This window comes from Melanaphis sacchari, unplaced genomic scaffold (assembly GCF_002803265.2).
Source record: "Melanaphis sacchari strain LSU unplaced genomic scaffold, SCAv2.0 Contig22_pilon_pilon, whole genome shotgun sequence".
Classification (NCBI taxonomy): Eukaryota; Metazoa; Arthropoda; class Insecta; order Hemiptera; family Aphididae; genus Melanaphis; species Melanaphis sacchari.
Genome location: NW_020271107.1, coordinates 891,197 through 916,368, shown reverse-complemented (window position 1 = coordinate 916,368; position 25,172 = coordinate 891,197). Strand labels below are relative to the sequence as shown.

Sequence of the window (25,172 nt, the reverse complement as noted above, 5' to 3'; positions counted from 1 at the left end):
CAAGGCTACCATATATACCAGTTACCATCTCCACCACCGACAATGCCACCACCACAGCAACCGGTAACAAAATATAGTTATAATAAAAGTATAACGTGTATCGAGATGTTATAACATGTGCGACGGTGATGGTTGTTAAGGTTTCTAGTGTTTTTACTCTTTCTCATTCACCTCACGACCGCCGCCGGTCGCTCTCGTACGTACTTCTGTGGCACGTCGTACGATATTTTGTAATGATATTGCACTTCGATTGTTTGATGGGTCCTAATTTTTTCTCCCTAGATCTTCGTCAATAATAATATTACTGTCACCGTTTGTCGCCATTGCTATGACTGCAATGATATAGCCGAACGCCAACGCCACCGTCCATAGTCGTCCGGTGGTTCGCGTGGGATGCGCCCCAAGTCAGCTTCGTCGTATTTGTCTTCGTCTTTGTCATCATGGTGGTGGTGGGCTGCCGCAGAAGGATTCGCCGAGGGTTACCGTGGGCGATCGCTGTACTAGTCACGTCATGTCTGTTGCTGTGGTCGAAAAATGACGACACCGTGGAGACGGTTGTTGACCAGGCCGCCGCCGAAGACGACGACTGGGTGTCTCTAAGGTACGTTTCATTATAGTATATTATGTTTCACCAACTATTTTTTTAATACGTAGATTGTATATAAAAAGTAGTATTAATCGACATATGAATGCACCTGTATTCTGTAGTGATATATCTATGTGTGGTTTGGATTAGATAGTTGGTTAGAATTTCACTTTATTAGGAACTAAATAATAATTGATGAATGAGGTTTATATGATTGGCCATTTATAATGTTAATCTTTTGTGATCGAAGTGCTTATACCAATTAATTATATCAAAAACAATTATTTCCTTGTATCACATTGTCAAATGCTATTACGGTTTTTATTTTATTTTAATAATTAGTTACCTATTACAAGAAATCAAAATATTGAGTAAACTATATATCAAATATTCGTGACAATATATTTTATTTACTCCTAAAATACATCTATGGTTTATCCGAAAAACTAAAAATACTATAAAAGATCATAATATAAACTGGTAAAAATATATAGTAAACAGTAAAGGTTGTGTTTTTAAACGTTTCTGCAGTTTTATTCTGACAATATTATCGTAGGTACACGTTGTTTATGGGAAGTTTATACTCAATATTTACCTATATGTAATATGTGACTATCGTATAATGGTTGTCATGGACACAAATAATTGATCATAAACCTATGTTAATGAAATTGTAACTAATGGTTACTACCCATAAATAACAAAACTCTCTTAACCGTTTTTGATGTGAAAGCTTTGTCAAAATAATATTTTATGTTATACCAGGAGGTAGAAGGTATGTTAAGCTATCATAGTCATCGGATAGACGGAATAAATAAAAATAATTAGTTTACTTAAGCATTTATTATTTTTTTTTTCAAAATGTTTTATAATACGTAAAATCAGAAAAAAACTAAAACTTCATGTAATTTTTTGCTTATTTGTTATTATTTTTGATTTATGGCATTTGTGTATCTGATTATTTTTTTAAAAAACTGATGAATTATGTTCTTTTATTTTAATGAGTTAAAGTAGACGCGTTTATTTTGTTTACGAAAAACATACGAAATTGATGCAAGTATATATCCACGAATTTGGATAATGCTTTTCTCAATAATGGTTTAAATAATTGACGATTCTGTTTAGCATAGCTAATTTTACGTATAGATCTCATCAGGATTTGCTGAATATTCTACGGTGTATAATATCTATTATACATTGTGTAAATAATCTGCGATCAATCACATGTGTATGACTTAATAGAAAAAAATATAATTACAAAACATACAATTACAAGATAATTCATTTTGTGAAATTAAAAATTTGTCCTAAACAGTATTAAAATAACTATCGTGTAGATACTTTTTAATAAATTATATCTGATATCAGAATATAATATTTGTGTTATTTTTATTGGGTGTCCTAAGTATACCTGCTATAGCGCTGTTATTAAAAAAAAAAAAATGTACCACTAGTGTTCAGATTTCTACAAAATTTTCTCAAAGAGATTATTGTACGCAATTAAACATTTTTAAGGTCAAGTTCGTAATCTTGACAAAAATAATTGTGCATATCACAATATTGACTGTTATTATTCTAAATAATATATTGTATATGTGCGAGCACGCGGCAAAATTCAGTCAAGCCTTCAAGTTGAATGATTTTATCCGGTCGTTGTCCTGATGGGAAAAGAGGAGATCGATGCCGCTGGAATAATAATAATATTGTGTAGCAAAAAAAAAAAAAAACAATACAACTCAAGTTTTAATAGTAGTGATTAGAATAGAGGAAAAATGTATTTGATTATTCGGTTTACGGTTCAAATAAAATTGAATGCAAAAATCATTTAATTTTAATTTTTTAATTTATTTTTTAAGATGTTTCAGAAAATAAATACTTTTACGAGTTAAATAATATATAACATAATATAGCATATACTAATATATACTGATATTAAAAAAAACATTTAAAATAGATTATAGTTCTTAAATATACAGTATTGCAAGGCAATTGATTATAAATACTGATATTTTTAATGATATTTGTGAAAAAAATATTTGATGTTGAAAATTGTGACTATTATAGAAAACTTTTTCCGAGTTAATTTAAGAGGACGACGAGTAAAGAGATTAGATAATTTTATAAGGTTTTGAATTCGTTCAGAGTTCTTGAAATTAAATAAGAAGCTAGAATTGGATATTGGTTGAGTAGCGTTATTCTGGCATACGATGAACCGGGAGTGGATGTATTGAATTTGTAACGTGTAGGGACGTGTTTAGTTTAAAGTTCTACCTTTGTTGTGGATTTTATTAGATTTTTGTGTATTGTACAATCTTTATATGATGCTGTATGTGCATCAGAGTATAGTGCGCATCTTTGGTGAACTTTCCTGTAGAATAATCTTTACTGCATTTGACACACTTTAGCTGTTGATTACAGTAGTTAGACGTATGGTTATATGATTGACATAAGTGACATTAGGATAAGCTATTTCATTTTATATATTTTTTTTTTTTGATAACCACTGTACTGTGTTTTAATCATCAAGATTCCTTAATTATTTTTATTGATAGCCAGTTCAACATGGAACATTGGTAAAGGGCGATGGTTTTTTTTGATAACTACGTGCATTACCAAGTGTTCTAATTCGTCTGAAATATCGGTTAGGATTGTAGAATAATGAAAACTTCTAATCACTATTTTGTTTTAACGTTTACAGAGTGGCTAAAGAGAATAAAATAATGCTTCGATATTGTTAAGTAATCAATTATCATTTTGTAGGTTAGGTGGATTTTGGATAGGATATTTGGAATGATGATCTGGACTTACATAAAAAATTGTTAATACCTGTATGTTGTATTATTTTTTGTGAAATATTGAGAAATTTGTGACGTTTTTTACATAAATCGCTGGTATATGAGTGGGCTTAAGTGTAAATTTAATTTAAGGTAGTTGCTGCTAACATCTAACTATGTTATCATTAGGTAGAAATGTCTTGGTTTCAGTCTCGCTATCTACCATTGACAGTGCACCGTAGTGATTTGTTGAATAAAAAGATTTTATTTTTTCTATCTATTCAATAAAAATTCGAAGGCGAGGACAAATGCTGTTTTGATTTAATTAAGCTTTTATTTATATATTAATTTTAAAGTACATAAGCATTGTAATATACTTAATCGAAACTTGTTAGTCGCATGTATATTTGAAAAATAACAAGATTTGAAAATTTGGTTGGATAACTAATACTTGTAGATAACTGTACTTTTATATAATTTTTAGTAGTTATACATTTTGATAACTAAAATAAAATGTATGAATTAAAAATGTAATTTTTCAGAACGACTTTAAGTAATTTTATTTTTAAAATATAGACTCAAAAATATAAAATATAAAATATATAAGAAATAATAAGCACTTAGGATTTTGATTCTTACTATACGTATAGTGAAATATATTTAAAAAATACACTGATTATAGAATCGTCTATTAATTGGTTTTTGTTTATAGCAGAGTAACTGTTTGATTAGATAAAATTAATTGTATAGTTTTAATTGTAACAGTTTAGTTGTCACGTTTTGCGAGAACCTTAAACAATAGAGGTTCAAAAACAATGCGAATTTAAAAAATAAAACATTTAATTATAAAAAAAATGATGTAAATTATTAACAGTTACATTTTTTTTATTTTATATTTCCGTCAAATGTTTTTACTTCCGACAATGATTCGTGTTCCATCAAGTTGTTGATTCTTAGCTTGTGAAAAAATTATTGTTGTATTATACTTTTGCTAGACTACAATACATTTTTGCGGTGTACGTGTAGGGTTTAGGATTAACATAACATTTTGCTATTATTATCAATTTATTGCACACGATTGTACATTTATGAGATAGATTCGTGTAGATACTTAATGGCTATATATTTTTTGAATTTCGGTAATTTAAACGGTCTGGGTTTTGTGTTACTATCGAGTTGTACGGAGTATTTGTCTCGTACGTAAATCTATAGTAATAAAGTATTGTATATATACATAAATGTCTGTTATGGAAACCATAAAAATAAAATAAATTATTCACTGAAACCTCAATAATGGGTGTGGTAGTAATATAACCGCATGGAATCTACAGTTTATTATACTCTCTCATTCAGTCTTACACTATATATGCGATCCGACGCCATAGTTCGTTATATTAGTATTATTATTAATAATAATGATGTTGTTGGAGTTGTAAAAGCATCGTTCCGCGATCCGACGTAATTTTGCACGTGAACACAATTATTGCCTATTGGATTTTGAACGTGCGCATATGTACGACGGGCTGCACTGCATTACACACGCACATTATACGCAAGGAAGGATGCGACGGCAAGATATATAATATCTCACAGTAAAAATACTGTGGCCGGAGAAAATCGAAAAAATCTGCAGCCTCTTCGAATATCGCGTTGTCGCGTGGTTTGTATACTTATCTATTATTATTACGATATGTTAAGTTGAATATATATTATGTATGGACCGCTCCTTTACCAACTCCGGGCGGAAAACCGTCGAGTGCGCGGTAGTTATAATCGGTGCGTCCAAATTGCATGAGTCGAAAAAAATAAAATAAAAAAGAGTGCGTGTAAGGCCTATAGACCGCGAAAACGATTATATGCAGCGTGCTCGCGGGGTATAGGCAATACGTAACAATACGAGTAATGCCGATCCGGGTTTCAATTATACCAATCGTAGCGCAATGCCCGCAGGTCGTTCGCATCCTCCTCCTCCTCCAACTGCTATTTTTCCTAGCTCCGACGACGACGATGACGACAGTCCTTGAAAAATCGGTTAAATTTTATTCGCTTCCCATTCGGTCTATTATAATATCGGTAAAAATAAAAAAAAACTCCCGGAACAAGACTATATTATATAGTTTCCGTGATGGAAAAGGCGCGGGTATGAATATTTCAATTTAAGCAGTCATAATAATATACGGTATTTTATATATTATAATTTATAATATATTATATTACACGTACGTGATTTTATCACGGGGTTTTTTTTTCATCATCGTTTAATTTTCGTTGTTTGCGTCGCGAGCACGTGCTACTTGCGGACATTTAAATTTACCAATTCGACGCGCGATCCGAAGCTGTAGGAATTTTGTTTTTATATCATCAAAAATCTAAATATTAAATATCATAAAGGTATGGCTAGTAAACATCAAATGTATGTTGCGGTTTTTTGTAAGTCACGTTTTTATTATAGGATGTATATTCTCCGAGATTCTCAGATAGAACTTGGGGATTATTTATTATACTATTGTTTGAGATACATCGGAAGCGATTCAATATTATATTATTGTATCATCTTGTGAATCGAATGAACGAATTTGTAGACTGGCGTGACAAATATTCAGTGCTAGAATCAATAAAATAAAAGTAGGAAGTCTTTGTTTACTTTTGAAAAAAGATTGTCACCATCACTTTGTATAATATTATAATCGTACGTATATATATATATATATATATACTAGATGTTAGTGGATAGTGTAGTTTCCTATATGCAACGCATAGGAGTTTGATTGTAATACGTATGTATGGGTGTATAAATAAATAAAATAATAAGGTTTTTTAATTTTTGCGGTGTTTAACAGTAGGAAACGACATAGTATTGGTACCGTAAAATTATTCGTGTGTAGTTATGTTTACAGAATGATTTTCTTAACGGTAAAAACTCATCATAATTATCTTGAAAATTATTAATGTTTTTGAAAATAGTTTTTGCTTGTAAAATATTTTATGGCATTGCAAAACTACATTTTTGAAAATAATATCTATTTTTTCCCAGGTTTTATTTCATTAATTTTTAGTTTTTTAAACGAAAGTAAAGACATACCTACATTTTTAATTTTGTATTCTGATACAAAATATTTGGCCGAGAATTATGGTATATAAAAATCAATATTTTCGAACGATTATACTATTTAAAGTTAAATGAGTTGGGTGGAGGTGCCCAGTACAAGTACCTCGCAAAATATTAAATCATTACTCTGTTTATCTAAACTTTGAATACTTACTTATAACTAATTAATTATTCGTTAGAAATTGTATTTTATGTTTCATTAGTTTATTATGATATTGTAAAAATAATTTAAAAAACGTTAAATTTTTTTTGAGATAATGGGCGTTTACTGTTAAAAAAATCACCTAGTCCATAGCTGCGTTGGTTGTCCATATTTGCGTGCGAAATCGGTAAATATTATAAATACAATAACTATTTATATTATGTTATATTTACTGAATACGTTTTACGTCATCTAATAAACGATAAACAGAGACCATTAAGAGCGTAGGTACGTATAATATTTATACTATGTTTACAATCAGTTGTTCCCTTTCACTCGAAATTCCCACTCTTATACGTTTCGTGGTGTATATTGCGCACTTATACGGCTACTTATCTCGTTTATATACAATATATATATGTTTAAACAAAATTAAATCATGAATTGAGGTATATAATTATCAGTTCGTTTATCGTCTGTATAATATTAAAATAATATTGTTATGTAAATTTTAGGTAGGGTATTATAGTTGTATGGATTTACTTCCATATATCTCTTCTGGTGGTTATTGAAATCGACGAAAGAAAATAATTTTACATGTGCCTATAGCGTGGGACATTAAAAGATCCAAGTTCCTTTTTTTTTCTTTCGTTCAGACTCTTTAATTTTTAATAGCCCGTAGATGAAAACATTGAAATCGCAACTGCTGCGAATAATTTTTTTCGTATTATTTTTTTTGCCGAATCTTTAAGATTTGGTTAACATTAATTGTTAATACATTTGTATTATGGAACATACAATAATAGTTATATCTTATATGACATAGTAATTATTATACTTACTAACAACAAACGTATGAAGGAGCAAATACTTGTTTTATTTATATATTATAATATATGCATGTGTAAAATATGCAGTAATAACAACTCTATCGGAAAAAAATAGTTAGTTAATTTTCAATTTTTATAGTATTTAATCAAGTATTAAATATTTAATTGTATTTTTAAAGTATTATTATTTATTTTCTATATGTAATTTTGTAGGATTAAAGACTTTTTTACCGAAACATATTAACAAAAAGTATAACAAGCTTTTGGCTTTTTTAAAATTTTAACGTCATAATATATAAAAACTTGCAAAAATCATGGTTTGAAATTTGTTCTGGTAACGTTTGATGCAATAAAACTAAAAATTATTTTTCGTCATAGCTGAGTTTTTGTGATTCGTCACTACGATGATCCATTATATCATGACTGAAAATATGATTATCTTCATGAACGTATAATCACTTTGTTTCGGACAATGGACTGCTGAAGTTATTCTTACAAAATTATATAATTATCTATAATATAGATTCTTTATGAACGGCGTAGCTAGTTTTCATTCAGCTTACTTTTGTAGAACTGCGGGTTCGATTTTTTTTAGAATTTCATTATTATATTTGACTCTGAATTGTTTGCTTGAATTCTCTGTAAATTCTCTTCACTCTCAATATATTAATATAAATGATATACTCATCACTCAGTAAAAAGTACTTATATATAGATGATATTTTTTAAAGTATAGTATTCATTAGTCGTAAATAGTCCTGTACTATTATGTTTATATGGAATAATATGTTTATTGAGTAGGTATAATGTAAAAATGTTGAAGTAGGGATATTTGAAAAATGTAAGTTACCTATTTTATTTTTTTTAATAAATCGCTATAAATTTTATAAATGAATCAATAAATATTGTTGTGAATGTAAACCATATTTAATGATAATACGGTATATTATTAAAAAAAGTGCTATGTGCTCATCATAGCATACTAAAGGTTTGCGTTAAATATAAATATTTAAAGTAAGATACTATCACTTAATCTGTTAGATCATTATAGCAGTAATAATATAGTGCACCAATCAAATAATTATATATAATATATTTAATAATCACTATAATATAATTTATCTACAATGTCATTAATTAAATGTATTTTTTTGGAATTTCTTAAAGCATGGAATTTTTTTATCATTATTTTTAAGATGTATTTTTTTCATTCAGCATATTTTATAGGTTAATAATATTAAGTTATTAACTGTAATAATATATAGTAGAAGATATACTAAACAAATATTTTTATAAAATCTTTTATTTTTTCCTGTACAACGTACAAAATACCTACACCAAATAAACAATGGATAATTAAACATATTTATGTATTATATTTCTTACTAACAATTCAATTAGATAATGATGTGTTTTTAACACTTCTAATGGAATAGTTTCTTATTTTGTAAGGACAATTTAAGTTATCTCGTCGGAGTTTTAAATTCGTCTTATACATTGATGAATGCTTTGGATTTCAAAATCTGCTTTCCATATTAAATTATTGTACGATTCATCAATGTACAACCGAAGTAACTTCAAAGGTTGTTAAAATTATTCAAATAGATGTTTTTCATTATACAGTATTCAGTAAAATGCTTTAGAGTTTATATTTTTCTTTATTCAACCTTTCTATTATGACACATATTGTTTGGTTTGTTTAGCTCTGTTTCACTATATTCTAGGTCATCTATACGGTGTTATCGTCGAACTTGAACACGATTTCAATGACCAAATGCAATAATGCAAATAGTATGTTCTCATTGGTCATACGCTTATATTATAACGGTAGACAGCAGGATTTAAATATGCGCGGGAGATGTCGTCCAACCAAACCACGGGTGGTTTACTGTTCAGACCGCAATAACCAATTTAAATGGATATTGACAGTGTCGACACAGTATAAATTATAATCTTTAAAGTATATACTTAAATTGTGTTTCTGTTAGTTCGTAAATAATCCCATGTACATTTTTGCAAATATATTGTACTCGTGCTTTCATTGTTCAGTCTATACCAATATAATTGAGATTTACAAGTCTTATATAGAAAAATAATATTCTGTAGTAATGTAAAAATAGAGTATGTACGTAATATGTATGTATTTACCTTTTTAATCATGCACAATTTATTGTTTAAATATATGTATTACGCATACACTCTATAATATTATAATATAATATTGTATACGCATTTAAATGCACATATATTCTTGGGGTATATACTATATATACGTGTGGTAATTATGTGATAAATTCAACTGAAAGCTTATCATTTATTGGCTGAACCCAGGAGTAAGAAATAGATTTGATATTAATATACATATTTATAATATAACACATTAAATTAATGCATTGGAAATATTTAAAAAAATATCTTTATTATACTTGATAATACAAAATACTAACATGAGTTTACATTACATCACTCGTTACACATTATACAGACTGAGGCGTACGCAGGGAGAATTCAGTTGTAAAGATCTGGCTGATGGTCTATGGGTAGAATCCTAGCGGATAGAATAGTTTTGTTTATATAAGAATACAGCAAAAAATCACAGATGCTTGTATCAAAAAATAGGCATTCGTTTGATTTTATATACAATACGATGTATGTTGTAAGATTTTAATGATGACCATCATTACAATTCAAAAATATATTATATTGCATCGTAATCAATAACTCCTAAAATTTGCAGGCTCACATGACTTAACATGCCAATTAGTCGAAAGCGAGTTAAATGAACACAATTAGTAACTCCTTTAGCTTATTATTATTTTTTTTAATTAGAAACTTAATATTTAATTTAATTTTTTTAATATCTATTATCTGCAGTTATCATGTTATTATCTTTTGAGGTAGCCAATCCATATTAATAATAAATATATAACTATAAATGGTTTACAAATAATAAGGAGAATATACAATTTAAATACTAATTTAATTTTGTTTACCGTCTACGTGTACGAAATGGAGATATAGACCTTAAGTATGGTCATGGTTGGTTTAGGTTAGCCTAAAAAATAGTTAATTGAGATTCATAAACTTGATTTAAATTTAACATAATTCAATCTGATAAATTGAAAATCTCATTAAACATTATTTTTATATCATAGTTATAATGTATGGTGGTCACTGGACAAAAACAATTATTAGTAAAGAAAAATGTATATATTTTTCGTTTTCACTTATAGTTCTTTAGATTAAATCTGAAACGTGTAAGAGTTTTGAAATAAATTAAAATAATATGTGCATAAAATAATAAAATTATCCGAGTCAAAACACGTAAATTGCTGTTTTATTTGAAAAATACGTTCGATAAATAATTTTTAGTATGAAAAGTAAAAAACTTAAGTTTAATTGTTGTTTGAAATATAGTTAAAATGAATCAATCAATAATAGTATGAGGTCATCGACAACAAAATTATGAAAAACATTGAAACTATTTCTGGTCAATGGACATGGTGGTGGTATATAAACTAATTATTATTTTATTCGTAGTGTTTTTCACTAAAACGATTCTTATTCTTAATAAAAACGCTTACAGAATTTATTAATCCGAATGATAGCGAACAATGTATATGGTTGCTGTATACAGTTTGTACCTATATCTAACTATATTTTTATGCGTAGAGTATTTGATCATCATACAACTCATACAAGACAAATGATTTTATCTATGGCAACTATAAATTTTAAATTGTACGCAGTACTTAACCAGTGCAACCGACAATTAATTAACGCGAAAAATCGTGACTATATAATACATACCTATAGGATTCTGGCAGTCAGAAGACTCGTGACTAGTAAACCATAGTTGTGCATGGTAATTAAGTGTCAGAAAGCCCAAGGAAAGAAACTATAATACGTTTAATATATTATAATTTTTGGATTCATGATTTTTTTATTTCTTGTTGTTTTTATTTTTAGTTACAGTAATATTTTTATTTTGACATTTAACGTCATATAAAATCACTGTCGGAGAAGAATCATAATATCGTGTGATTCAGCTAGAGTAGGAAATTTTACTTGAAAATTCAAATACAACACTCTTACACAAATTCCTCTGTGCTGAATGGCGTGTAGGTTATATGACTTATGAAGATCACGAAAGACGCATGGGACGTTTGATAGGTATTTTTTCTTAAACATTGCATTCGTAGCCGTGGTGAAGTGTTATGGTGTTAAATAATTAGTGTCTTTACATACCTTCTTTTATTTTGTCAAGTGTTTTACTCTTTTTCTGTGACAGTGACAATGAGTTTAATTTTGGATGTAAAACTCGCCGTATACGTATATATATTATATGACAACAGTGTCTACGAATTGGCGTACATCTATAATGAATTATTATGTCTTACATTCGCCTTTAATCTTGTGTCTTGTTAATAAATTACGTACCAATATTCACGCGTTTAATCAAAAAAATAACATTATATTGTGTTTATTTTAATGTAGTTATTATGTTGTTGGCGTCTGTGATATGTATTTTAAGTTTTTGCCGTAAAACGAACTATGTGTAAAACCGCGTTGATTACTTCAATTGCATAGAAGCAATCTTGGGCTTTAGTTAGCAGTGGAGAGGGAAAAAAAATTAAAAACATATTAAAAATATTATGTTTGATATAATAAGCATTTATCTGCTTTGCAAGTTTATATTTATTTATAGAATTGTTGAAATAATTTAATAAAATTAATTTTAGTAAGCGTGGCGTGAGTGTTTGATAAACCACAATATCACATAATCAAATATCGTCATCATGGTATACTTTATAGATTTGTATTATAATTTATCATTTAATATAATGTATGGGTTGAATTGGTTGCATTGGTTCATCAATCCGTTTCAGTACACGCGTTCGTATTAAATTGTCCTTTGTCGGCGTGTACACTGAATATATTAGAACGTTTGAAGAATGACTGGATTAGAACTGTACGAAGTATTAGTTATTACAATAATACTCGCATTGTATTCTATTCGTGTCTTATATATTAGATCATTTAGCCATGTTGCAGTTACGCTGAGTGCATGTATTCGAATCGTGGATTTCATTCCTCTAGAGTAGAACATATATTTATCATAATATTTATATTCTTATAATCTTATGATAATATATCATTGGCAAAGTAATACGCGCGACGATAATTTCAGCCATCATATAAAGCACGCGTAGACTTTTATAATATTATTATTACGTATATTATGTTCTACTTGCTCACATTCATTTATAGACGTACAGTATAATGTGTAATGGCTCGTAAAGAGGTCGCCAGCGCAGATAATAATATATGTAGACACACCGAAACGGATGCGCTGCATTCAATAATGTTATCGACGTACGTAGGTATAAAGAATTACTTTTTTACATGGGATTTTCTTTTTTTCTTTTTGGTTTTGTGTGACAAACGAGTTCTGCGGCGGTGACTTCGCGTATAAAACCCGTACGCGTCCGTGTGAAATATCCAAGAAAACCATGCACTGTGTAACCTAACCGTATGACCTCGCGGTTACTTAGTTGTCGTATACATCGTCGTCGTTGATTTAGACGATGGCCAGCTGTCGTGTATTTAGGTACCGCTATAAAATTATGGATGAAAAACAAAGGAGATAATATACATTGATCGTTCGCGGTTGTATTTATCATTATTATTGGTAGATATATACTTATGTATTATACTGTAACATAATTTAATCGATTGGAGACAAAAGAAGATCGACGGCGGGGGCGACGGAGGTGGTATAAGAACCAACGTCACGACAGTTGTACGAGACACGATACCGCAACGTTCATTGTAAGATGAGTAGAGCTAGTAGAGACATACTATAGCGCCGCTATACATATTATAATAATATATTATTTTTGCACCAATGCAGTGATTCCGAAACGGGATTTTCGTGTGGAAACCGCGTCGTTTGTCTGCTGTGCGGGCAGAATGGCAGATATCCCGCAATATTTTGTTTCGGGTTTCCTCCAGTAGTCACGTAAATACAATGTACAGGAAAAACGGAAATAGACACCACCGCGAACAGCATATATCGTCATTGTTATTGTACTCACTTTGTCACGTTTCGGAACTGAAATGGTAGAAGAAAAATCGTTGGTGATAATATAGTATTAAATAAAATTGTGTCGTTTAGGTATATATTATATGACCAGTGGGGCACAGCTTACGTAGGTAGTATACTTATTATGACTGGACGTCATGTCGTCATCGTGGCGACTATTGTAACCGATTCGACCCGAATTTGCACAAGTTAGTGCATATTATTATTATGCTACTTTGTTATTTTTTATACTCATTTCTCAGTGATGAGTAGAACGCTATTCACGGCCTGGTAGTCATCGCACTGCTACAGACTGTTTAATATAGGTTATAACTATTAACTGTATCTATATGGGATGATTTGATTATGTGGCTACATTATAATTTTCAATATGTATTTTTTATGTTAAAATAAACGTTATAATTACACTAATATTTTATGAAAAAATTACTTTTTCACAATTTCTTAATTATCAGTACATTTTTATTTTTAGTTATTTTTTTTTTAAATAATTTATATATTTTAAATTTTATAATATATTTTATAGTACTTTTCTAAGATATGCTTATTTATCAAATCTTATTTATTTTTTTATCAGTAAACTTTTAAAATTTAGATAAGCATATAAAAATTAAAAGGGACTCCTTTCAAAAGTTATGTTCTGATACTTTGTTTATATTTATTTGATACCAAGGACCGATTATTCCTATTTAATTAACACGACATTCTATGGGGAATGTTTAGGAAAAAGGTTTGTATTGATTCTGCCGGATATTAATTTCGACGGTTACTGTTTATAATATTTACACATCGATTCCGTTGGACACTGTTTATCCCTCCTCCATTGTATAATATACTCGTATATTTAAAATATATTGAAGCGATTCCTATACTTTTTTAGTTTACGTTACCCTAAAAATAAAAAAATTAATTGCACCTCCTATGAATAAATACATAACAAATTTATAGTATTTAATTATATGAATATTTTTATTGTTATGACAAAATTAATCAACAATAAATATTATTACATTTTTATTTAAAGTATTACAACATTTTTAAATTTTATGAAAAAAAAAAAAAAACAATAACTATTAATATTAACATTTAATCTTAATGCGTACAATGTGTCAAACGTTGGCTGGATATAGTAACTTTTCGAAAATTTCCCAACTAAGTATAATACATTTACAAGGGAGGGATAAACAGAAGCCGGCATAATCGATATAAAATCAGCGAATAAATATACGCTCTCTCTTACATCTATTTTGTAAAAAATTTTTGTTTGTTTACTGAATATCTTCAATATTATGTAGGTACTTAAGTTATTTTATGTTTTTGTGCAGTAGCCTATTTTGTAATAAAATAAATATATAATGCATCAATATTTTTAAAACCGTAGGTATTCTGCTTTCGATTATAAAACTCAGTATGGATTATTAAAATAATATGAAAAAATCCATTTAACTTTTAAAAATTAGAATTTTAATAAAAAATCTAGCGCTATAAATACTTCAAGCTAAATAAAAATAAATTTATATTTTAGAAAAAAAATATGAAAATTGACTTGAAAAATGAGTGTAGTAATTTTAAACGGAGCACTCTGTACACTTGCCACCCGAGTGACTGGGTATAATATCGTAACACGTCATAGTATAAGTGATACATGTATATTACTGCAGTCGTCATCAACCATAACGACGAAAGCGAAGAAGACGTCGTATAATGTAATTATTCTTTATATAATTTTATATAATAAATAAAATATATATATGTGTAATATTATGTTTGGACGTGAGACCCGAAAAATTATGACCAAAATAATTGCGTAACACATGAGCGGTCAACGATGCCTCGTCTGTTGTGTCGGTGCAGTGCTATGTATAGAACAAATACGAATATAGATATATGTATTTGCGTGAGTGTGTGTGTTTGCACTGTGTACAGTTTGAAAGTTATTCGAGCAAAACGGTGTAGAAGTCGTGTTTCTATACACTCGTAGTGGTTGTCTTAAGACTGTTTTCGAGAAATATATTTATTGGCAATTTCCAAAACGATAGTCCATTTTTTTCTTTGTGTTTTCGACTCATTGTTGTTGATTGTAATTTGTACGGGTTTACCTTCGGTAAAACGATCGAACCGTGATTGATAACTTAAAAAATACAAAAGCGAATTGTGTAAATTTTATTACAGACAACATGTTTATTCCATTCGTTTTATACTTGTTAATTTATATGATTACCAGTCGGTTTGGTAGTGAGAACCAACTTAAAATTATTAATTTCTTATTTAGATGATAAAGCGTAGTTTAAATTTTATTTAAAAGAAAATTGTCGTATGAGGCTACTATAGTTTGAGTTTTTAACACCATGAATTAAATGAAAAATTGTCATTTTATTATTTAAAATTAAAAACAATTTAAATATACTCTGAAAATCACGTGAAAATATAAATAGGTATAGACTTATTGTTCCTAAAATTTTAAAATATGTAACATAAAATGTTGATACTTGATTAATAGAATATTATAAACCAGAAACGCACTCGCGTCTGATTTAACATTATAAAACTAATAAAAATTGTGAAACTAAAATAATTGATTTATTAAATTAGGTATAATTAATTCATAATATTAATTATAATGTGTAATATTAAGTTTCTATAATGAGCTATAGTTGTTGAATTTGTAATTAATAATAACGATGAAAGTACTTGAAATAATTGTATAAAAGTTATACAAATTATTTGAATATTTCTTTACTAAAAATTTATATTTCATTTATTGTTGATATTTATTCACATTGCAGAAGGTATCATAAATTCATAACATATAAAATTTTATTAAACTTCATAAAAATTAAATTGTATTATTATCTTATAAATATTAAATAGATACTCTTGTTATTTCATATATTATCTCTAATAACTGTTGAACTGTAATATTTTGTTGAGTAATATCGTTAAAAAAAATGTTAGTTAATATTTATTAAGTCATTGTATAACTTAAGCTTCTAAAAAATATTTGTTTACAAATAAAAAACTTTTGTATTGCATCAGAAATTAAAAATAGCTCTATTCTTGTATTATAATTATTTTTTTTATTTCTATTTAAGTAGGTATCTCTATTTATCAAATAATAGAGTGAATAGTAATTTTTATGTAGGTAATACTCGTAGTGTGGCGTACAAAATATATTAATATATTGCATATTATTAGATAATGTTTATCTGAATAACGAATTATAGAAATTCGTATCAACTATTGTAATACTATTGTAATTTTTATGATGTATGTTTCAGATTAAAAAGAGACCAACAAGAATTTATTGATCACAAAGGATTGCATGTAGTCGTTGGCCACTATTTGGGAGACGTTAATAACGCGGGGGCAAGTGTGAATCTCACCGATGGTAAATAAATAATAACTATAATAGGTATATTTCCTTTACACGTTTATAATGAATGGTAAAATAGAATATATCTTTACAACTATACTAACTAACCATATCCTGTAAGTTTGTAATAGTTCGGTAATTTTGCTGTGAAATGAACCGTTGGCCGTGACATTTTTTCTTTATATGATTTTAATCCTTAAAAATAAAAGGGTTAATGTGTTGTGAATATTTTTTAGAAAAAGTGTTTTTTTAAATTTTTGCGTGGATTTTTTTTATTTTATTATTTCTTTCTAAATTTGTTTTATACGTGATCAATTTATCTTTTTTCATAGAGTTACTCAATCGAAACATGTACGACCCAAAACCGAAGGAAGGGCGCGATGGGAATCCGGTCATTATTCCTCCTCACATGTCTTTACAGATGCAAAAACTCTACAGAATTAACAGGTTTAACCTTATGGCCAGTGATCGAATACCGTTGAACAGGTCGTTGCCGGACGTCAGAAAAAAATCGTAATTATTTTCTTTAGCGTTTGTGGTCATCAAACGTAAAATGTAATGGCCGATAGGTACTGTCGTACTGATAAATATATAATACTTTACAGATGTAGGCTGAAAAAAATTGGTATCGATAAGCTTCCATCTAGCACCGTAATAATTGTTTTCCACAACGAGGCTTGGTCGACATTAATGAGAACAGTCCAGAGCGTCATAGATCGTTCGCCAAAATATCTACTGAACGAGATCATTCTAGTCGACGATGCCAGTACTCGAAGTATGTACTACACTTAACCTAACCTATACGATCTACCATCTATATAATTCAACATACCGGACATTTTTGAATTGTCTGTTGAAAATAATATTACATAGCATAGTTACGAAGTGAACATTTTTATAAATAAAACCACGCGCTTATTATATTGTTTTCAGTATTTAGGCTGTGATGTTGCTGTTTATTTATTTATTATAAATACGCTTACGCGTATATTAGTGACTTAAATATATTAATTGATTTATTACGATTTAGTATTAACCACACTTGTGGGTAGATTGGATTTTTTCCATGAAACATTTTTCAAATACTCATTTAAATATATAATAATAATATACATCGTATATAGTTACGTTGTAGAGCAATAGCGACCAAGTACGGGCCGCGGGCCAAAGCCAACCCACCAAAGTAATTAAAATAAAAAAAATTAAAATATTTTAAAAATGTAACGTTTGTAAAATTAAGTAAAAATGTTTTATTTCTTTTCTATTAAGATGTGCTTAAAATAAAATGTAATATTCAATTTAAAGAAAAAGTTTAGATTCTTGGCTCGTTGAGAATTTTTAAATTTTTATATGGCCCCCGGTAAAAATAGGTTAGTCACCACTGCTATAGATTATCAAATGTATATTAATTTTGCTGAAGATAATTAAATATTACCATAAATGGTTTAGGTTTCATAGAAATAATTGAAAATAGACGGACAATTTATCGACTTGGATCGAAATTAGGTACCTATATTATTATTTTGTCTATGTTATAGATATTATTAGTGGATATCGAATCGTATTTTATGTATATATAGGTGATATGCAATCATATTTTTATGACTGTCATTAAGTCCCTCAGCTCGTACCACCCAAACAAGTCATTGTAAAAAATATAAAATACAAAACCTTCCGACTCATAATCAAAATGATTTTAACAACATTCTAGTCTTGACAAGGAGTTTACGATATGTCCTACAGTAGTGTATAGGTTTCATATTATTCGTATTATGTAAATCGACTATTGAGTAGGTACGTTAACCTCAGGGAAGAAAGATGTAACACTATGACAATTGATTAAATTGGCTTTCGCCAAGTACCTATAATATAAACCGATTTATTGTGCTATCCATCGGAACAAACATAATTGTCGTGCCAGATTTAATGGAAAAATTCTCTCGTTTTAAACTATTCTCTAATAGACAAGTATAGAATTAGACGATGTACTAACTTGATGCCCTAGAGCGTATTTCTATCATCACATATTTTATTATAATAAATATTGCGACCACTATACTATTAATTTATGCGTGTTTAACATCGTCTGTAGAATCATGTTAAAATTACATAGTTACATTGTCTTATTTACCTTTTAAACTGAACTATCATGTTTTGTATATTTTCTTTCTTGATTATAGTATTATACTTTGTACGTCCTATGTGCTGTATATTTATTATTTTAAATTCTATGTTTATTTGGGCCACGATTCACTTCAAGATGGTAGAATAGATTGAATTTATGTTTTTAGCATCATATACTATTTTTCATGTGTATTTACATTTTACCAGAGGCATGTCCAGGATCAAAATATTCATTGGGCTCGGTTATTAATATAGTTGAAAAAAAAATTGGACATATTAAATATTTTTAAATTTTTCTTTATAAAAACATAATATTTAAATAATAACAACTATCTACAATAAATGATGGGTTTTTTCCTTATTTTTTTTTTTTTTTTGTCATGAAATTAATTAATTATTATTTGATTAAATTATTAAGGAATAAGTTCTTTTAACAACGTAGTTGTCAAGTATTTTAATCATTAGTGTATATTATTAATACTATATAAGTATTATTAAAATCGTTATCTTGTTTTAGAATTTTTGGAAAAAGAATTGGATGATTACGTATCCAAATTACCCGTCTTAACACGGGTAATACGTTCACCAAAAAGGATCGGTCTGATAAAAGCGCGTATGATGGGAGCCCGGCAAGCGAAGGGAAAAATATTGGTGTTTTTGGATGCACACTGCGAGTGCACTTTGGGTAAACCATTTAAATGTCATCATTGTTTGTTCACTGTTATTTATATACGTGCTTGTTATTTTTTTTTCAGGATGGCTGGAAGCTCTTGTAAGTCGAGTGGCCGAGGACCGAAAACGCGTTGTGTGCCCTGTGATTGACATCATAAGTGACGAGACATTTGCCTACGTCAGAAGTTTTGAGTTGCACTGGGGAGCTTTCAATTGGGACTTGCACTTCCGATGGTATACACGGACTACACCCGACATAATGAATGGGCAACGGGACATCACTCAGGCGTTCAGGACCCCGGCGATGGCTGGGGGGTTGTTCGCCATGGACAAGTCATACTTTTTCGAGTTAGGTGGTTATGACGAAAAGATGGAGATTTGGGGTGGAGAAAATTTAGAACTCTCATTCAGGGTAGGTGCGATTTGTTTCCTATAAAGCCGTATTTATAATTTTTGTACATTTTCAGAACACACAAAATATAAGTATTATTAATAAATTATTAGAGATTTTTCAACAATTTCTAGATATTTTCTTAAATTGTTTGTAAAAACAATAAATTAATGAATTAAAACTATTGAAAACCTAATGAAAACATTTGCTAAGTTTTTTATTATTATTATTTGCACTTGTATACATTTTTTTGATAAATTTAATATGATAATTGAAAACTTTGTTTGCATTATTCATTGAGTTTCGTATTTGTGTCCTTTTTTAATATTAAATTAATTTTGTAATATTTTAAGTGTTCCGTGTACTTCTTTTTTTGTGATTTTAATTTTAATTTTTTATGTGCCACAGATTCACTGCACTCCTGCATTTATCATTTGACTGATTTAATTTTAGAAATATTTTGCTATAAAACATTCGCTTGTATTTCTTTTAATACAAACCAATTTGAAAGGAATTGGAATTTTGGTTGATAAAATGTATAATAATATTAAAACCGTTATAAACTATTGTTGTAATTGGTGCGCAGGTTTGGCAATGCGGTGGCAGCATAGAAATAGCACCGTGTTCTCATGTTGGGCACGTATTTCGGAAATCATCTCCCTATACGTTTCCGGGTGGTGTGTCCCACGTGCTATACACAAACTTGGCCCGCGTTGCGCTGGTTTGGATGGACGAGTGGCAAGAGTTTTACTTCAAATTCAACCCTGGTAAGTAGGCGTATTGTAACGCAATTGGCGGTTTTAACCACAGTTTGTTTTTGATGTTTGTAGAAGCGGAGAAGTATCGCGATGAACAGCAGATTAGAACGAGGTTAGAGCTCAGAGACCGTCTAAAGTGCAAAGGATTTAAATGGTATCTAGATAACGTGTGGCCCGAACACTTTATGCCAACCGATAAAAGATTTTTTGGCAAGGTTAGTTAATATTAGTAATATTTTTGGTTATTTCTGAATTTTTTAAATTCCTTTCACTGTAAAGTTAGGTTTAATTTATATGATATATATTTGTAACGTTATCGGTGCCATCGTTGTTAAGTATTGTTTTATTATTGTCTTATACTAAAAATGTACAAAATAAATGATAATAATTTAATTATTTTTGTTTTCTAACTTAATTAATAATAATATTTGAAAATCAATAGTTAGATGTTTTTTAATTTTATAATTATTTTGCTTATAGATTTTTGAATTTTAAGCATACATTTTTTTGGTAATTACTAGTTTGTTTTATTTGTAATTTTCGTTCAAAAAGTAAATATAAACATTTTTATACTTTCAATTAACATCTTAAATAGTGTGTATATACTCATCTATTGTATGTAGTATATGTAAAGAATTGAATTAATTTCTTCCCTTCACTTTCTGTTATGAACTCGTTTTAATTCAACCTTAACATTTTGAATGTGGTCGTTATTATTGCGGTTTTAATTTAGACTATTCTCATAACTCAACAACTAGAATAGATTTCATAATTTCTTTTACTTGTTTTCTTAAGTTGATTGTTTATCGTAATGTACTTATTAAGGCCTGTTTAATAAAAAACTACCAATGTATGTGTTTTTTTTTAAATTTATTAATTGTTTTTTTTTATTTTTTTTTTTATTGTATTTTAAATTTAAACGCATGAAAATAAATAGAAACTAATTCACATATATATTATCGGAAATCGCGGTACTAAAATTTAAATTTATGAAGGTACAATGGTGCATTTATTATGTTTAGTTTTCAAACAATGAGTGTAAAAAAAAATAAGTACGAACAATATTTAGGTATTAAGTCTAGTAAAATAGATCCTAAATTGGTATATGATATATGATACCGATTAATAAAATATAACATATGTATATTTATTATATGAAGTTTTCATTTTAGATTAAACATATGTTGTCAAACCGTTGTTTGGAAAAACCATCTGGACGTGGCTCGCTGAACCAGCCCATGGGCCCGGTCGGAATCAGAGAGTGTGACGTTCAAGGTCGTGCGTCCTTGTCGCTCATGTTTGTTATGGCTCCGGATGAAGGGCTGAACTCTGGCGTGTGGTCGGGGTCCTTGATGACGGACGAGTCCGTATGTTTGGACACGCCTGAGCTGGAGGTGCTCGATGAAATTGCGCTGAAAGTCCGGATCGTCGCTTGTACAGGTCAAAAACGACAGCGTTGGAAATACAATGCCGAGGTGAGCGTAATCCCAGGGATAGATTGAATATTTTTCGCTTACATAACACAATTATTTTGAGCCGTTAAGTTAAACAAAAACCTGTTTAATATGTATAAAGTAGTTTCGATGTTTTTGGGAGACGGGAGGTCAAAAGCTTTTGAATTTTAAATTAAATCAATTGTCTTCATAGGTATGCAAAAAATAACAGTAATAAATAATAATGCTCCAAGCATCAATAATAATTAGGACGCGAAGCATAAATTTATATGTCGAGTTCCCAAAAATTAGAATGTTTCTACGGATTTTAATAAATTTGGCATCTCGGAACTTTTAATAGTCATACATTTTCGATTGAATAATAATTATAAATGTTTCTATGTCGTTAAAGTTACAAAAGTATTTGGTAGTATTTGTAAAAAATTTTTTTTATCTTTTAATTCTACTGATAAACATTTTAAAAGAACTTTTTTTCTCATGAAATGTTTTTACATTTTTAAAATGTTATATTTGTTTTTGTAAAAACCTACGCGAAGTTTCTTTTGCAAATTTATTTGGGGGTTAAATTATTATTACCGTTGTCGGTAGTCTTCTATTTTAATTTAAGCTTATAAAATAATATAACTAACTTATATTAAACCAATAATTATTGTGAATAGAGAAAATAACGGATTCAATGTTACTATAAAACTAGGATGGGACTGAACTGTATGATACTCAGTAGTCAGGAGTTTTATATTATATATGATAGTTTGCTGTAGGCTTGAATAAATACACTTTTAGACTAGGTTGCTCAAATTTTCGATTTTGACTTTATTTATTTTATTGTTGTAGACTATGAACTTGGTTCACATACACACCGACTTGTGCCTGGACTTACCCGCCGGCGAATCTAGTGTCGTGCTCAAAAGTTGTGCTGATCATCTTGCTAGTCAGAAATGGATTTTTGAACAAAGTCCGTGGAGATAATTATAGGCACCTGTCTGTTGAACTATCTCTTATGTACATTAGTAATAATGTTATTTATCAGTCGTCAATTATTTATGCGATGTCTTAAGTTCCTGTAAAAATTGTTGGATTTTGTTTCCAAACAATTTTTTTTTGATTCTTTTTCATATAATATTAATATTAATTGTTTTAATTTTTTTTTTATTGTTTTTACTTAATTCGTGATTTTAAAATGAATTGCATTATAACATTAACAAAGTAAACAAATAAATATTAGTCATGTTTTATATTATAAACACTACACGTTTATCTGCTGGTCATAATTAACACAATTTTATTTTTATCTATTACCGGTACTATCAACTTATTGAGCGATAAGAATGTTTCCTCTTTTTTATATGTAAATAAGTAAATGTGTTCAAAAATGTGGGTGATAATAATTATAATGATGTACTCAGTTTTATAATTTCATTATTATTTAATGAAAAATTTAATTTTCATACTAAGGTTTTTGAAAAATTTTGAAAAAGATTTTTGTATTGATACCTTATAAAAAATAATGTAATTTATTACGTGTAAATGTGTATAGAGTTTAACTATATCAATAGTCAATTTTATCTGTTTGAATGTATTCACAATCACAATAAATATATTAAATATAATTTAATTTATTTTTATAGATATTGCATGTAGAAAGATCAAAAAGTCTGATGACAAATCTCTATGTTGATTTGAATTTGATGATTTATTGGTAGATGTATTACAATTTGATCAAACTCAAATGATTTAAGAAAAAAATAACATAAACATTCACATATAATACAGAAGTAGAAGATTCGATTTTGGCCGTGTTTTCTATCAAAACTTATGCTAATTGTACCAACTAATGGGCCTTTTGAATAATCGGTTAAAAAAATCTGTAAGCATATTTTAATTCGTCAAAGTTTATTTGAAAACGACATTTTGTTCTTAAATTGAATTGAGTTTTTAAAATTAAAGAATTTTAAAATATCAATTAAATTGAAGTAAAAAAAAAAAAATTAAAAATACAATAAAGTAATTTTCAAGTAATTTGCATAACGAAGATATTAGAAATGTTATCGAATAAATAGATTAAGTAGTTATTATACGATTATTAAAATATCGATGCTGATTTTAAACGAAAAAATAAAAATAATTATTAATTAATATTGCATAACACGCTATTGAAACTTGTGCGTTTCAAAATTTCTATTATTTTTGTGCTATTATTTTATTAGCTATAATCATGTATATTCGTATAATAGTTTTGTTTTGATTTTAATCATTGGGAAAATTTCAAGTAGTTATCGTTATTTTTATTCAAACATGAAATCATTAAAAATATTTCATACTTTCATAGAGCATAATATGTAGCTGATATCAAATATACATTTTTGAAAGTATATTATATTCGCTATTTAGTATTACGTTGTTTAAATTCTATACAAGGTACACATACTGTTATGATATGATTTTAATAATTTAAAGGTACTATATTAAATACGAGTGATTGTTGTCAACCATATCTATGAGATATTACTTTGTCACTATGTAGAGTGTAAGTGACTAAGTTTATTTTATTAACTTTAACATTTAAATTTGTAATAGTATGAAAAATGATGTTTTTTTTAAATAATGTGATATTTAAGTAGAAAATAATATCTGGAAAGCATTAAGCCATAAACGTACACAAATAAAATAATTATAACTTACTTATTATTTATGATGTATAAAGTATAATTACATAAATTGTAAATAATAGAAGGAATAACGAATGTACGAGTATGTATCTACAATCGTAGAGTTCCGTAAATACTATATAAACATAGATAAGAATAACTTTAAATTGATCATAACCGTTTTGTTTAGGCAGCGAATGAGTTA

The 25,172-nt window shown here is 28.4% G+C and overlaps 1 protein-coding gene across 2 annotated transcripts; it reads left to right on the top strand.

Annotated features, from left to right (window-relative positions):
• The first annotated feature begins 440 nt into the window (after positions 1-440).
• On the top strand, positions 441-23,408 carry LOC112594437 (polypeptide N-acetylgalactosaminyltransferase 3-like). Of its 2 annotated transcripts, none has more exons than XM_025339220.1 (10): positions 441-601; positions 16,826-16,935; positions 17,253-17,433; positions 17,526-17,695; positions 19,562-19,729; positions 19,800-20,128; positions 20,694-20,874; positions 20,938-21,080; positions 22,038-22,340; positions 23,154-23,408. In XM_025339220.1, the coding sequence occupies exons 1-10, from the start codon at positions 441-443 to the stop codon at positions 23,286-23,288; spliced, it is 1,881 nt and encodes a 626-aa protein (XP_025195005.1). In that variant the 3' UTR covers positions 23,289-23,408. The 2 variants fall into 2 exon arrangements, with proteins under 2 accessions (XP_025195005.1, XP_025195006.1); XM_025339221.1 differs by lacking the exon at positions 441-601 and adding an exon at positions 4,786-5,020 and having other exon boundaries at positions 23,154-23,406.
• Positions 23,409-25,172: the final 1,764 nt, after the last annotated feature.

Bases quoted from the DNA above. Each gene is read 5' to 3' on its own strand.
- LOC112594437 (XM_025339220.1), top strand. From the start codon at position 441: ATGGTGGTGGTGGGCTGCCGCAGAAGGATTCGCCGAGGGTTACCGTGG. The intron at 16,936-17,252 runs GTAAATAAATAA...CTTTTTTCATAG, and splicing joins AAGTGTGAATCTCACCGATG to AGTTACTCAATCGAAACATG. The intron at 17,434-17,525 runs GTAATTATTTTC...AATACTTTACAG, and splicing joins CCGGACGTCAGAAAAAAATC to ATGTAGGCTGAAAAAAATTG.